At 39.4% G+C, this 15937-nt stretch overlaps 1 protein-coding gene across 2 annotated transcripts in view; it reads right to left on the reverse strand.

Annotated features, from left to right (window-relative positions):
• NOL10 (nucleolar protein 10) overlaps positions 1–12725 on the reverse strand; it is an 80648-nt gene extending 67923 nt beyond the window's left edge. Inside the window, exons 1-7 of one of the 2 annotated variants that reach the window (XM_050950755.1) lie at positions 12564–12725; positions 10376–10421; positions 7378–7476; positions 6134–6211; positions 4655–4692; positions 1209–1345; positions 261–326 (exon numbers count right to left, since the gene is read on the reverse strand). In XM_050950755.1, coding sequence (XP_050806712.1) covers positions 261–326; positions 1209–1345; positions 4655–4692; positions 6134–6211; positions 7378–7476; positions 10376–10421; positions 12564–12629 — 530 coding nt within the window. In that variant the 5' untranslated portion in view covers positions 12630–12725. Of the gene's footprint in view, positions 1–260; positions 327–1208; positions 1346–4654; positions 4693–6133; positions 6212–7377; positions 7477–10375; positions 10422–12265; positions 12395–12563 lie in introns of those variants that run through there. The other variant, XM_050950756.1, reaches the window with a different exon arrangement.
• Positions 12726–15937: the final 3212 nt, after the last annotated feature.

Here is a 15937-nt window from a genome sequence, read left to right on the forward strand (position 1 = left end):
AAATATCTATTTTAAAGAGCAGATTAGACAATTAAAAAATATACATAGAAATAAGATGAACACGTCTAATTGTCAGAGTGAAGATTTTTTTTAAAGTACGAAGCTCAGAATTGACCATGCTTCTTTCAAACTATACCTTAATTTACATTATGGAGCATTTGGATTTTGCATGGAATGTGCTGTTGATAAGGAGCAAGTTAAATATTTGGCTCCCCCTGCTGGAAAAATTGTAATGAACATGATAAACTGTAGGTACTTACGAAGCATCTGTTTGTAGCGAATTCAGGTACCTTCCTTGTTCCAGATTTAATCTGTATACTTCAGAACTACAAAGAAGCTAACATTAATTATTCTCTCTCTAAATGCCGAATATTTTAAATGAGTGAAAACCATAAGACAAGTTAGATAAATGTCTATCCGGGGTGGTGTAGACAGTATTTGGTCTTGCCATGAGGGCAGGGGACTGGACTCGATGGCCTCTCGAGGTCCCTTCCAGTCCTAGAATCTATGAATTCTTGTTTAGATCTCATTTTTATAGCAAGTATAAATTTTCAGAACTTAATCTTAATAGAGCAGGGAAACTCCTGTCCCCCGACGAATCTTCCTTCCCTCTCTACTATACCAATAACTACACCTTACCAGATAAGGAATGTATTAATTTTCTAACATGTTATCTTCACAATTCTCAGCATTTTCTATTTATTTATTTTAGGCTTTTCTAAATCTTTTATTGTTTTTGTTGCTCTTTCTGGACTCTCTCCAATTTGACCACATCCTTTTAAACTATGATGCATGGAACTGGACACAGTATTTCAGCTGAGGTCTCAGCAGTGCTAAGGAGAGCCAATTACCTCCCATATATTACAACTGCATTGCATTGTTCGCCCATATTCAATTTGTGATCCAAGATACCCCCAGATCTTTTTCTGCAGTACTACTGCCTAAAGAGTTATTCTTAAATTAGTATTTGTGTATGATTTTTCCTTCCTGAGAGTTATTGAATTTAATTTTGTAAAGTCTTCTGTTTAATGAACCAACTTATTTTTTCCATCACCAACATTTTCTCTCTTCACTAAAGAATAGCATTTTCCACTATGCATTCAGATGGAATTGTCAATTTTTACAACATATTTTTAGCTTCATTTTATACTTGAAAAAAACAGTCCTAAGAAAAATGAAAACCGAGACCAGCCCATCAGGATCAATACCTTGCGCCTACAAAATACAGGTCACATGATGGGTAGTGATAGGAGAAATCTCTACCAAACTTTGGTATTCTTGTCTTGTAATAATAGCCATGCTGTGAATGAAACTCAATGTATCTGTCACAGTGCAAGAAGACAATCTGAAAACACAAAACAGAAAGGATTTGGGGGTTAGTTTTTTTTTTCTGATGGTTTCCTCCTCACTTCCCCACCCTCATCACTCTTTTCTTTAAAGAAAACTCCAGTGATTTTTCAAATTCACAGGTTTTTATCAAAACCAACTGATTTGGCTATTATTTTTAATTAACATTGTATTTAAATAACAATGGTAAAATTTACTAAAATGGATCCTGCTTCACTATTTAATTGGATATGGAGAGTTGGATAAATTAATTTTAAGAGAATCTTTCTAAATGATTTCTGCAGCCTTTGGATCAATGTTTTTAGTGAAATTTCAACATGCATTTAAAAAGTTGCATTATGATGGTGGCATTTTCTGTTCATTTGTATGCCTATATGAACAGCTCTCCTACCATCACCACTCCCTGAAGGGAAGGGAAGGACAGATGTCTAACCTTTTAATTTAATTAAATAGCTGTTGTTCTTGAGTTATGAGACAGGGAGAACAGAAATTCCTGATCTACATCCTCAAGACCATTAATTATTTTATATACTCTTATCATTTCCCCTCTTATTCATCTCCTTTCTAACATAAACAATCCAGATCTTTTCAATCTCTCTTCAACAGTTTTCCCACATCCTTGACCATTCTGCAATTTATTTATTTTATTTTACAATGTGGGTGATTAATATTGCAAATGAGGCCACCCCACTGATTTATATGATGGCATAACAACATTTCTCAAATTATTCTCCATCCAATTCCTCATGCATCCTAACATTTTGCTTGGCTTTTCACCACAGCTGCACATTAAGAGCAGCTTGTCATTAAGCTTTTTACAATGATGCCCAGGTCAGTTCTCTTCTCTAGTCTAACTAGAATCTCTTCTGTTCTAACTTGACAGTCTAGTAAAACTAAAGGAAGTTTCTGAAGCATGGAGCATTACAGAAAATAAGTTAAAGAGATCAACGCAAAATGAGATAATATTCAATTTAAGCTTCAATAGCATGTTGTAAGTCCACGGACAGAAGGAAAGGGGGAAAGACATCAAAGGGTCATTCTCAGGGGGAGCACATTATTTTCAAGGACAAATCTGAATATTCATCCTCTTTCACTTCTCCCACAAAAAGAATTTTTAAAGACTTTTCAAAATGTGCCTTAAAAATAAAACACAATCAAATTTCATGCCTTCATAAAGTAAACTCAGAGTAACCGAAGGACATACAAATGTTGACGTTTCCCTCAATCTCCAATAATTGTTGTTTTATATATTTTTGGGAAAAGTCTCTACAATACTGGAACAAAAAACACTCAGGTTTTCCTTTATTAATAAACAGATTCAGCTCAGTGGAACTTTTTTATATTAGCTTTTCCTTAGCATCATGTCAGTTTCTGCCACCACTGAGTTATTCCTAGAAAATAAAACCACTGGATGACAAGACCAGCTTCTCCAATGTATCTGGCTACTGGTATGGGTAAGAGACAAAGGGAAAGACAACCTTTTTTGAAAAGGCAAAAACACCATTCCTTTCTAAACCTACACAGTGAGTCATATAATCATCAATTAGTAAATACTTCCAGAGAAATGCTCTTTGATCAAAAATATCTTGAATGCATGGCTAATTTAAAGTAGGTAGGATTATTTGGACTGGATTTCAGTTTTTCTCCTTACTGACTTTACAGTATGTTTTTGGATAATAACGTTAAAAAAAAAAGACATACAAAAAGGAAAATATGGAATTAGACAAGTTCTCTAGATAGTTTTTCTGCATCTGAATATATTGCCAATTTCAGCATGAAACACAAAAAAGCAACACTTTTTTTTATAACCAGACAGGAAACTAATTTGTAAATAAAAAAGTCTTCTGATAACCTCACAAATTCTTTTTTCAGTCCTTAAGATGGCCAGCATTTTCTCTTAGGCTTTGTCTAGAAAGCTACATTGGTCACAGATATGGAAATAAAAATAAATAAATAAATAAATCATTTCTGACCAACATAGCTATGACAACATAAACCCCAGTGTAGATGCAGCTATGTCAATGGAAGAGTGCTTCCATCAATGTAGCTAACATCGCTCAGGAGGCAGTGTTCCTACACCAATAGAAAACCCCTTTCCGTTAACATATGCTGTGCCTACCCTACTGGGCTATGCCACTATAGTCTCCAGAGTGTAGATGTACCTTTAGAGAGAAAGCAGGTGGAAGGCTGCTGTAACTCATAAAATTAGTTCCCTCCTTTCCCCATTCAATGCAGACACAGTTATTCTTAGTTTTCTAGCAGGTGGCAGAATTTTAGACATTCTGTATCTACAAAAGCCATAGTTTACGTATCTAATAAAATGGCAAAGTCTGTCCAGGGAAAATGAGGTCCTAATTCAGAGAAGTACTTAAGTGCGTCTAAATTTAAACACCTGAGTAGTCATACTGAAGTCAAAGAAATTGCTCACATGCTTAACATTAATCAGGTTATTAACATGTGACTAATCAGTACCTTAAATACATTAACATTTAAAGGAACAGTTAATTTGAAAAAATCACATTTCTGTCTGAAAAATTTGTACCTACCTTGTAGTTATTAATAATTGTAACTAAGGCTATGTCTATACTTACAGTGGCATGTTGAGAACAGCTCTCTAGCATAGGTATAAACACTACTGTAGATGGTGAGAAACTGCTTAGGAGAGTAAAGACACACCAGAACCTTGGGAGTACATATCCTACACAGCTCTTTACACCCCTGAGAAATGCCTCCCACATCTACCCTGCTATTTTTAGCAGTGTACTGCCTTGCCCCTTTCTGCTGCTGGAGTGTTTCCCTGCCAAAGTGGCAGGCTCCGACTACAGGGAAAGGGGAGAAGCAGTGGGGAGAGGACCATCCACTGCCATGGGTAGCTGTACACTGCAGTGTAGACTCAGCCCGATTGTCACTGAGGCATATAGTACACATACCCTATACACTGCTGCAAATATAGACAAGGCCTAAGATGTCTATAACTGAAAGAAATTAGTAAAGACATTTCCTTCTTTTTCACATTTCATTTTCTTTGTATTTTAGACCAAACTTTGCATTAAATGCCAGTTTTGTTCTTTGTCTTGTAGCCTGACTAGTCAGGAGAAGACATTCAAACAGAGGCAGAGAAAAATGAAATATTTTAAAAATCATTTTAAAGAGTCAGGACATTCTATTTAAAGAAACTGGACTTTAATTTTTTTTTTTTAACCTCATCAACGTCAAAAGTTTGTATTGGCAGTATCCCTTTAATACACAGATGTCTAAAATAATTCACTTTTCTCAACAGACATTAAAAATAAAATATTAAACATACCTTTGAGTAATCATCTGATAAAATATCAAATGTAACCACTGGGGGGGAGAAGGAGGAGGAATAAAGAAAGTTTAAGAATCAATTACATAAACATGATTTACAAACACTGACCTAGATCTTTAATGCTTAACTGCCATCATGTAAATAGTTCACATTGACATCAATGCATTATGTATGCAATCTTTAATTACATGATAAAATATAATCTTCATATACTTTTCTAAAGCCTTAGAGATACACATGTAGCAACTCAATGTTTTATCATTCTCATAAACAATGTATTTTCCTTAAAATAATACTCAAGTATATCTTTTTGGACTCAGTCTAGTCAGATGCTAGCTAAGTCAGAGAAAGACAAAATTTTTTGGTGAATTTAGGCAGCTTTTATATGCCAGCAGGAGTCCACCATTTAACTGTTGTACTTAATGTGAAGGAAGTTGCGGAGAATGTTTACTGTGTTCTTTGAAAATTAATGACTTTCACAGATTGTTGTTTTTCTCGCATACTAGAAGACTATACACGTTTGAAGTTTAAAACAAATGGAAAGGTAATCATGAAATTAAAGGTTATCTTAACGAATATGCACAAAGTTGCAAGTACAACCTTGCCTTTATCATATCTGGAGCACTTAACCACACAACTTTAATATCACCTTAATTTAGTTTTTTAGATGAAATTATTTATTCATTTCTTGTAGCACTCACAACACGTAAAATGCTTTTCAGATAGCAAAGAAGGCAAATAAGTTCAAATTCTATTAAGAATGTAAGCAATTAATGTATAATTAATAACCGTAACTACCTTACAGATTTAAATTTGATACCGAATGAAAAAAATTAAAGCTTTTCAGAGTTTTCTAGAACACTAACTAGAAACTGATTCACTTAGAAAGAAGAAAGTGCAATACTGATACAACAGTAACTACTACTCAGGACAAGAGTATGCAAATTAATAAATTTACTCTGTACTTATTGCTTTTCTTGACAGCTGATTAGATAAAGGTTATTTAATTAGATTTTTTTGTAATTTAAAAAAAAAATGTGTAAAAGGCCAGCCAGATATACAAGCATGTTTATCTAGGATTGATGGCTCACTTCCTAGCAATCTTATTGATTTACAGAAATCCCATTTGGGTTGATCGAAGATACACATGGACATTTGGATCTAACAATTACCAAGAAAAGTGCAATGTAGAATCTTATGATCTTACAAACTTAAGTTACAGGGTAAATCAGATAGCCTGTGCTTTGCTTTAGATACGTTATTTACGTTCCCACAGATTTCAAAATGCTTTACAAAACATGTTAAGTAACATTATCCCCCTTTTACAGATGGGAAAATGAGGGTACAAAAAAGTGACTTGCATAAAATCACAGCAAGTTAATGACCGGACACAGGTCTCTTTACTCCACTTCAGTGCCCTACTTACAGGTCCACCCTGCCTCCCATATACACTTTAAAGCCATATAATTTACTGACCTTCAGAATCTAAGCATCTTTCAAATTTCAAGGATAATTGGTAGGTATCAAAACACCGGATCCTTGGCTTATATGTTCCTGCAAAACAGTTTTATCCCTGACATAAGCAAACCAGAGAATATGTTTTCAAAATAATCAGTTAAACATAGTCAGGTCTTAAGTATGCACAGTGTTTACTTTTGCTGTTATTTCAACTGCTTGAACCTTCAGTCCCAGAAATCAATGGTAGCTGCTGAGTGCTTGCAACTTTTAAAAATCAAGCCATGTAGGGACACAACTTTAGAGACCCGTTTTTGAAAACCTTGACCTTGGTGCAGGAAATGTATTCTGAAAACCACATACACATCTAAGCTGAAGATAACAGTGTCTCTGACTGGATTAGTACCTTCTAATCGGTCCAAAAGGCTAAGCCTGTGTACAGTCTTAGATTGCCCAGGTCTACCTAAATCACTAATTCTCAGTTGTTATATCTGTGAAGTTTAGTTGTAGTACTATGCCTCCATCCTTTTAAAGAATACTAGATTAATTTAAAAGATGATTACTGTACAAGAATAATAAAAACAAACAACAACAACAACAACAACAACAGGAGCATTCTAACCAAAATGGCTGAAATACCCACAGAAAGAAATAGGAAGATAACATTTTCTTTACACTTTACCATTAAAGTGAGATTCATAACTAAAGACAACATTTACTTTTCATTCACCAACTAAGACATGCAGCTATCATGTATTAAAATAGTATATTTCATCTCAAATAATATATGGTTACAGCAACGTCGGCCAATCCATGAAATGTTTACAGAGTTTCACTGATTTTTACTTTTGAAAAAAACAATCAAAACCAGGTTTCATTATTTGTGCAAATTTAGATCATTAAATAGTTTGGCGGCCACTGGGATTGTCAATCAATTAAACTTTAAAAAAACAAACAAACAAACAAAAACTTATTTTGAAAGTCAGATTCATATACACATAATAGAAGTATCAAGGGCAGCCTCCATCTGCAAAATAACAACAATTAAATTCTATAAATACCCATGTGCTACAAAGAAGTGCCTCACAGAGTATCATGACGTATGCTATCAGGTTCATCACATGGTAACAGTAAGCCAAAAAGGCATCTATACATTGACACTTAAAAATTATCTAGAAAGTCTTCTCTCCTTCAGTAAGCTACCTCCAGGTAAAGGTTTTTGAATATTTTAGCTTTTGGCATACATAAACATTTAGTTAACTCACCAGTTGCCATAATATACTGTCCATCCCTTGATACCTTAATAGTTGTGCTAACTGTGGGCATGTTAAAGTCTTGAATAAGTTCAATTCTTCTGCGAACATCTGAAGAGAAAACATTCCTATTAAAGAAAACTGGTAACATCTTTTGTTTGACAGACAAAGTTTTCTAAAGCAGTATCATCAGTAACAAAACAAAGGACAAAAAACCTCATTTTAAGCATCAGGAACATTTAATATAATACTCCTGAGGGAATTCTGCACCAAAAAATTAAAAATTCTGCACTCGATCTTTGAAAATTATGCAAAATTCTGCATATTTTGTCAAAATAACACAATACAATTAAGCAAGTTACAATTATTTTGGTAATTTGTTTCAAGATATCTGTCAGAAAGTATGTCTGTAACAACATAGAGCAAAAAAAAAAAAAAAAAAAAAAAAGACTCCGGTAAAAAAATTTTGACAAATAAATTCCTTACGAGACATATAAATACCGAACTTTGTGTAATTCATTTAACTCACAATATAGAACTGTATTTGCTGCACCTGTCAGATGTAGCACAAATGTTTGGGTGAGTCAGGGGTAAGGGAGGAGCTGAGGGAGCCAAGGACTGAGCTTAGGAGTGAACCTGGAGGGTGCTAGGTATGGGTGAGAGGTTTTTCTTTGGGGCGAAGGGAGAGATTGTTAGGAAGCCTCCCCCATGCAGACCCTGGCTGACTCTAAGCCTCTCTCATTCAGTCAGGCATGTCTGCTCCATACCCCACACCCCTCATCCCTATGGGTCTCTGCAGCCCCCCTTCCCCAGGCTCAACGCTGTCACTCCACTAGATCCTGAGCCCATGCTCCAGTCTGTCTTCCCCCAGCAGCCCTGTATGCCCCACTCTGTCCTAACCTGGTTCTGCGGGCAAGGTGCTGTGATGAACTCTACTCTTGGGGGAATTCTGTAGCACTGGGCATAGAATTTTGCATTTTTGCACATAAAAACCATTTTGCCTAAGAAGTGCTGCAGTTTCACCTTTTGTCCAGATGAGGCTGCTGTGGAGCTAGAACAGCGAGCATGAAAGCAGCTGGCTGTTCTGGTGCCACAGGGGGCTCTGGTGGGCAAAAGGCAAAACTGCAGCACTTCTTAGGCAAAGTGCTTTTTATGTGGGATAATACAAAAGTATGCGAGACAAATGAATTCTGCTAGTCCACAGATGCGCAGAATTCCCCCCAGGAGTGATTAATACTGCTTCCAAAAATATGCCAAGTGATAAATTTACAGATCATTACATTCTGTGAATTTTCAGAAGCAAACTATATCAATGTAGAACAAATCACATCACACTTCAGTTGTAGTACATAGTACAATTATAGTACAGTGTGTGTGTTAAATAGCATTTTACCATACATAGCTGAGACACTGTGTAGTGCAGTGGTTCCCAATCTTTTTGGGCTCAGGACCCATTTGTAAATGTTTATAGCAGGAGTCAGCAACCTTTCAGAAGTGCTGTGCCAAGTCTTCATTTATTCACTCTAATTTAAGGTTTTGGGTGCCGGTAATACATTAACGTTTTTAGAAGGTCTCTTTCTATAAGTCTATAATATATAACTAAACTATTGTTGTATGTAAATAAATAAGGTTTTTAAAATGTTTAAGGAGCTTCATTTAAAATTAAATTAAAATGCAGAGCCCCCCAAACCAATGGCCAGGACCCCATCAGTGTGAGTGCCACTGCAAATGAGCTTGCGTGCAGCCTTCAGCAAGCCTGCCAGAGGTTGCCTACCCCTGGTTTACAGCCTGTCACGACCCAGTAAATAATCTGGGGATGGAGGCCCTAGGGTGGTTTCAGTCAGATTCTGCCCAGCACTAACCCCACAGTGGCAGCTCCTGTGCTGTGGGGCTGGTTGGGCGTGGCTCTCCACTCCAGGCATTGCAACCTCCAGGGTTGCAGTGCCTTATCAGGTCTGGGCTCACCACCCTGGCTAGACCAAATTTGTGTGAATGGAGCTCTGACCTGGCTCATGGGGTTGTCGTGCCACTCACTCAAATTTGGCCTACCTGGACTCCCGTCATCAGGACAGTTGGGCTTAACCTGAGTGGCATTGGGACCCCAGAGGTTTCCTGGAGCAGGGAGGCAGCCCAGCCAGCCCCACAGGACTGTAGCCACAGGAGTTCCCACACGACCCTCTGAAACGTTCCGGGGACCCAATTTTGGGTCCCTGACCCATGGGCTGAGAAACCCTGATATAGTGGATCACATCGCCCTCTGTTATGGACATATGCAATAAAACCCAATATATATCTATTTTAGCTTTCCATATGGCAGTTATCACTATGGTATTTATACCTAAACCAAAAGAGCATAAAAATCCAAAGTAAAAAGGTGTTTTGTTTCTCTCCCAATCTCTAGGCAGAAAAGCATGACTATGGGTAGGAACTTTTGTTTGCAGGTTTTTTTGTTTGCTGGGCATTTCTTAATAGCACAGAGTCTGGGACAAGAAGAAGAGGCTTCAATTAAATGCAGATTTTACATTTTGAATTGAACAACAGATCTTGGTGACAGGACTTCTTGCCAGAAAAGAATGCTCTGATATTGTACTTGCTGCTGAGAAATGTGAGTATAACCAGCTGCATTGTCCCTGAGGATCATAATTGTATCTACATCAGAAATGTGACAATCTTATCATATATGTAAAAGGACTCCAGCATATATTCTGTTCCACTTCCTACAGTGGCCAACACCTGATGCTTTATAGGAATTCAAAAACAACCCACAATTTATACAGTCAACTGTACAATACTGCACATAAGAAAATTTAGTTCTTGACCGCATAATCTAGATCAATTTACAGCTGTGCCTCTTCAATCCAGAGGTGGCTGTCAACTATCTATGTACATAAGCAAAATATAATTATAGCTCTTAAATCAGTTTGTAAAGTTTTTTGATCTACTTCTGGACTAGAATGCTATATAAATGCAACCCATTTTTACTGAACAGCACATGTTAAGGACAACTTACCCACATTTTTCTTTTGTACTGCTCTCTTCTTCTTACTGGAAATCCACTGTAAGAAAAGGAAAATAATTGATGTCAGTGTTAATTTCAAGTGCTAGGAAAAGCGTGAGAGAGTTAGGCTTATCAAATTTGTCAGTGAAACAAAACTAGGCTCTAACAATCAAATTAATTCTTGTTCTGTTTATTATGCTATGTATAGCAAAGCAAGCATTTCCGTGAAGCTATTTAATAATTTCATACTTAAGAAAATAAGTAATTGAAAACTTTAGCGTGCTGTTAGTGAGTCTCTCAACACTCACCTGATTATTATAGCTATTTACATTCAGAACATTTATCTTTGCAATCAGAGCAGTTATTCATTTTTTTCCAAATATAATCTTAAGATTCTCAGCCTCCCAAAAACAGCATTGCCATCCTAGATGAGGCTTAAAGGTGTGCTGTTAGTACATGTTAATTAACTAACACATTTTAACAGCCTAATGCAGGCAAGGCTCCCACCTAGCTGTAACTCTAACAGTTTAGCATGCGTTAAAGTATATAAACCTCACAGTCTACACTAAACTTTTCAAATGCATTAGTTTGCACGTGCTACCTAATGTACTGGCAACACAACTTTTATCAAAGTCTAAAAGCCCTACAGGTTACAATTCCAAGGTTTAGGACAGCAGTCTAGAAAGCGACTAGAAATGAGGTGGAGGATAATGATATAAGCCACAAATATGCAAAAGGTCATTATTGGGGCAGTGAATTTAGGTGAAAAAAGCAAAGACTTCACTCAAAATTATTGGAATTTTGTCAGGAGACAAAATATTTTTTCTTCAGTTTTTTTCACTTTGTCCTATTCCTATGTTTCTCAGATATCAGTGTGAGACACGGACAAAAATATTAAGGTGACACCATCAACTTAAAACCCAATTTTTAAGACATTACCACTATTTATAACATCTGTAAAAGCAGAGGAACTGCAGAGCTGGATCAGACCACAGGTCCATCTAACCTAATATTCTATTACCAACAGTAGTCAATACCAGAAGGTTTAGAAGAGGCACAAAATTGCCACCCTGCAGGATGACACAGAAAAGGAGATAATCTACCCCAGGTCACATTTCCCCAACATCTAATAGTTAGAGGTTGTCTTAATCTCTAAAGCCTGAGGTATTATATCCCGCCATAAACATTTACTTTTTAGAGTTTTTACTAATATAACTCTGGATACCAGCATTGTCTGTACACAGATCTAATCTCTTCCTGAATGCTGCTGAAACCTTGATCCCAGATTCCTCAGAGACTAGAGAAGAAAGTACTAGGACACTGGCTTTCAACCTCTGGTCCACACACACCTTTGGGTCCACAGACTATGGCTACACTACAGAGCTTGCAGCTGTGCCACGGTAGCACTGCTAGTGCAAATGCTCTGAACGCATGGGAGAGAGCTCTCCCATCAACCCAATTACTCCAGCCCCCGTGAGCAGTAGCAGCTATGTCGTAGGGACATAGCGCTGTCCACACCAGTGCTTAGGTTGGTGTAATGTACCTCGCTCGGGGGGGGGGGGGGAGCTTATTCACATCAGAGGAACATAACTTATATGGGCTTAAACTGTAGCGGGTACACAGCCCCAATCCCCACCTTGGAAATTTCTTAGGGAGTCCACTAATGAAAAAAGGGTGAAAACCAGTGATCTAGGGAGCCCCCCCCCCCCCGCCGCAAGTTTGTGCATTTGGCAACAATTTTTGTCGAGAAAGTTTCACCGTTTCGCCTGTTATTCAAGCAGCTCTTCAACCGGACAGGAACAGACTTGACAGAAACAGAAAAATATGCCTAAACACACGCCCCAAAATTGGCAGCTGCAGCAGTTTTAGGAGAAACACCATCGCTCTGTCATTTTCACGCACAGTTTGAAGGGGTTTCAGCAACCGTCTTCCCAACCTGAGGGCCCGCTCCCCAGCGCACGTGTGCCTGGCCAGGAGGGGAGCGCCCAGGGACTGCGCGGGGAAACGAGACGGAGCAGAGGCCGCGGTTCGCTGGAGCAGACACGCCTCTGCAGGTCCTGGAGCGGAAGCACGGGGGTGCTCCGTGCAGCTCCCACCCGGGAATAGAGACCGCGCCGAGCCGCGCCCCCTCTCGCGGAGACCCGGGGGGGGATGGCTGGGGCCGGGATCCCGGCGGGGAGTGCGGGCCGCCCTCTCTCACCTCGGGGAGGCTCGGGCCCGTGCTCAGGCTGTAGATCTTCACCTCATTGAGGCTGGTGACCTGCATGGCTGCGGCCTTCTCCGACTCCCGGCTCGCGCCTCTCGCTTTGCTGCCGGCTGGCCGGCCAGGCGGAAGTCAGTGCACGCGATGGAATCCCCGACCTGGAACGAATCCCACGCGCCGTGACTTCCGGATGCCCTTTGACCCGGTAGTGACGAGCGCCATCCCGGGGGCCGGAAAGTAGCCGTTAGGTCGTGGTCCTCCAAATTCGTCATTCTAGCCCCGTTCTCACGGGAGGCGTAGTGGTGGCTCGCGCCTCAGAGCGCGTGTCAGGACCCTCCCCGCTAAGGGCCGTCTGGCGTCTGCAGCGCCGGCCGGGGCCTCGGGCCCGAGCCCTGAACCGCTGGCAGTGGCTAGAGCCGCTCTGCCGGGTCGGGGCTGGCTGGGCCCGCAGGGGAGACCGGAGGGCGGGGAGGGCGCTATGAGTCAGAGCCGGGCCGGGGTAGGAGCGGGGGAAGCCCGCTAATGGGGGGTCGGGAGGCGGTAACTGAGAGCGCGAAACGGGATAAGTCACTGGGCTCAGAGGGGCGAGTCAGGAAATGGCAGCCGGGTAAAGAGCTCGTCTGTCTCGTTATTTGTATTGCTGAAGGGCCAAGGAGCCCCTGGTGCAAGGGGCTGTACAGATGCACACAGACCAAGCGCATGGTCCCTGCCATACAAAATTTACAATTTAAGAAGAAATAGCGTTCAGTGGCCTCAGGCCACTAATAGCTTTACTGTTGTCAGGCAGCAAAGTCCTGTGACACCTTATAGACTAACAGAAGTTTTGGAGCATGAGCTTTCCTGGGTGAATACCCACTTCCTCAGATGCATCTGACAAAGTGGGTATTCACCCAGGGAAGCTCATGCTCCAAAACGTCTGTTAGTCTATAAGATGCCACAGGATTTTTTGCTGCTTTTACAGATCCACACTAACACAGCTACCCCTCTGATACTGTTGTCATGGGTTTTTTTAGGCATCACAGAACAGGAAAGTTTTAAGGGGGATAATGAATTAGCCTTGTGGATATTTACAGGCAGCTCCTCCCAAGTGTGAGGGACAGGGTGGACTAAAGCACACAGTAACTTGTCTGAAAAACTTAAGAAATGAGCTAGGGGGAGCCTGACATGAGCTGAAAAAACCTGCTGAAGAAACAGATAAGAGGAGAACATACTAATAGAAATTTTTGACACCTGAACAAAGTGTCTGCAAGAGTTTAAACAACAAGCCAAGTACGGGGAGGAAAGAGATCAGCGTACCTGACATTCAAATAGCTAGAAACCAGAGGTCAAATCGGGTGTGAGGAATGTTACTTTCCCAATAATCAAGTTTCTACAATTTGAGCTCCACCCGCTCCTGATACTACAACAAAATACTGCAGAACTTCATAGTGCAACTTCTGTTTCTTTCTTGTGTGCTTTGATCACCGGTGAACTGGTTAATGCCATAATTGTGCTTCAGAGTTAGCACCTAGTGAGATAAATGGAGCAGTTCACACTTTTCTGAGCTGTTTTTCAGGTTGTCTGTTAACCTTCAAAAATGTAACCAGATGTAATCTTGCAACCATAAGGTTTAATTTAAAAAAAAAAAAGTTAAATCCAGGAGCACAGGTTGGAAACCAGAGGTTGTTGATCTGGCTCCAATTCAATCCTGCCGGAAATAGTGACATAGTATTGTAAAGATGTAAGACTTAAGCCATGTCTACACTACAAAATTAAATTGATCTAATTTATGTCAGCATACAGGTACTGTAGTAATTACATTGCTTGGGCATGGCTACACTTTGCTTCTTGTGTTGGCAGGCGTGCATCCTCACCAGGAGCACTTGTATCAATTGTACTGTTGATGTGGGGCATTAAGGGATGACTCCTGAAGGCCAGTAACAGTTGATCTAAGCAATGCAGTATCTATACTGATTCTGCATCAACCTAACCACATCAGCTTTGACTCTATGCTGCTCATGGAGGTCGATTATTAAGTTGGTATAGCAGGGCAATTATATCAGCAGGAGTGAAATTTAAGTGTTGACCCTTACATAGTTAGGTCAATGTAAGCTGCCTTGTGTTGATCTAACTCTGTAGTGTAGACCAGACCTTAGAGCTTGTCCATAAGGGATATAAGTATATTGATATAACTCTCCATGTGAACATAAGCATGTATGTGGGTAGACAGTCTCTTCCATGTTCATCTCAATAGTGATAAAGTCTAATGAGGAGTCTAATCTTCAGGGTATTTCTCTTTCAATAAATAGCTTACCATGACTGTATGTAATTAGGATATGTGAATGCACAAGTGAACCATTGTCCTGTGAAAGATCTATTTTATATTATTAAGGTTAGTATATGACCCTGCACATAGATCATATTTAAAAATGCAGTTCAGTCCTCTCCACAGAAAGAGTTTGATACCCAGAATGCCCAGTCACTACTAACATTCAGGTGCATGAATTCAGGTTTGCAATCATGTTTAATAACACTGGAAAAATGGCTGCTGCTGGTACTAAAATGTGCAGTTATATTTCAGTCTTTCAAAGCTCCTATACAAGGCTCATCTTGAAAACAGAGGTCTCTATGATCTACTTGAGTGCAGACACATCCAAGTAGAAATACATAAAAAATAAAGTATATTCTTGCTAAATTCCTGACTGAAAAGAAGCTCTTCAAAGTGTTCAGGAGTTGATGTGAAGATTAGTCTTATCTAGGGTTATTTGCCATTTAGGGCCTGATCATTCCCATACTTGTGTCATTCAGTAGAACAAAAGGGTGTACACGCCACCTTTAAAAAAGGCTTAAAATATGCCAAAATAGGACAGCTATCATGATGCCTCCAAGCAAAGCCGTGTACCCAGTGTGGTTATAAAATAGTTTGTCAAGACTAACGTAATTATAACATAGGTTTTCTCCCATGTACACAGACAAGTCCAAAATGTAACAACATAAGCCACTTTAAATCGATGCTGTAACACCAATTAATGTCCAAGTTATGACCTAATAAGAGTGATCGATCCCTTTTGAAGTCTTTTATTCCAGCATTTTTTGCCTGAGGGAAATGATCCTAAAAAAGATGAGGAAAGAAACAGTTTTATTAACAGTGTTCAAGTAGGAGTAAGGAAACCTCTCTTATTTCTGCCATAGAAATGCGTGAGCTTGGCCAAGTTTACTAGTCTCTCTGTGCCTCCGTTGCTCTTCTGAAAAATGGAGATAATTCCTTCTTCCCGCTCTTTGTCTGTCATGTCTATTTAGACTATGACTTCTCTGGGACAGGAATTGTCTCTAATGTATATGAAGCACTTAACATATTTTGGTCTCAATCACAATTAGGGTCTTAAATGCTA

This window comes from Gopherus flavomarginatus, chromosome 4, assembly GCF_025201925.1.
Source record: "Gopherus flavomarginatus isolate rGopFla2 chromosome 4, rGopFla2.mat.asm, whole genome shotgun sequence".
In the NCBI taxonomy this organism is placed as follows: Eukaryota; Metazoa; Chordata; order Testudines; family Testudinidae; genus Gopherus; species Gopherus flavomarginatus.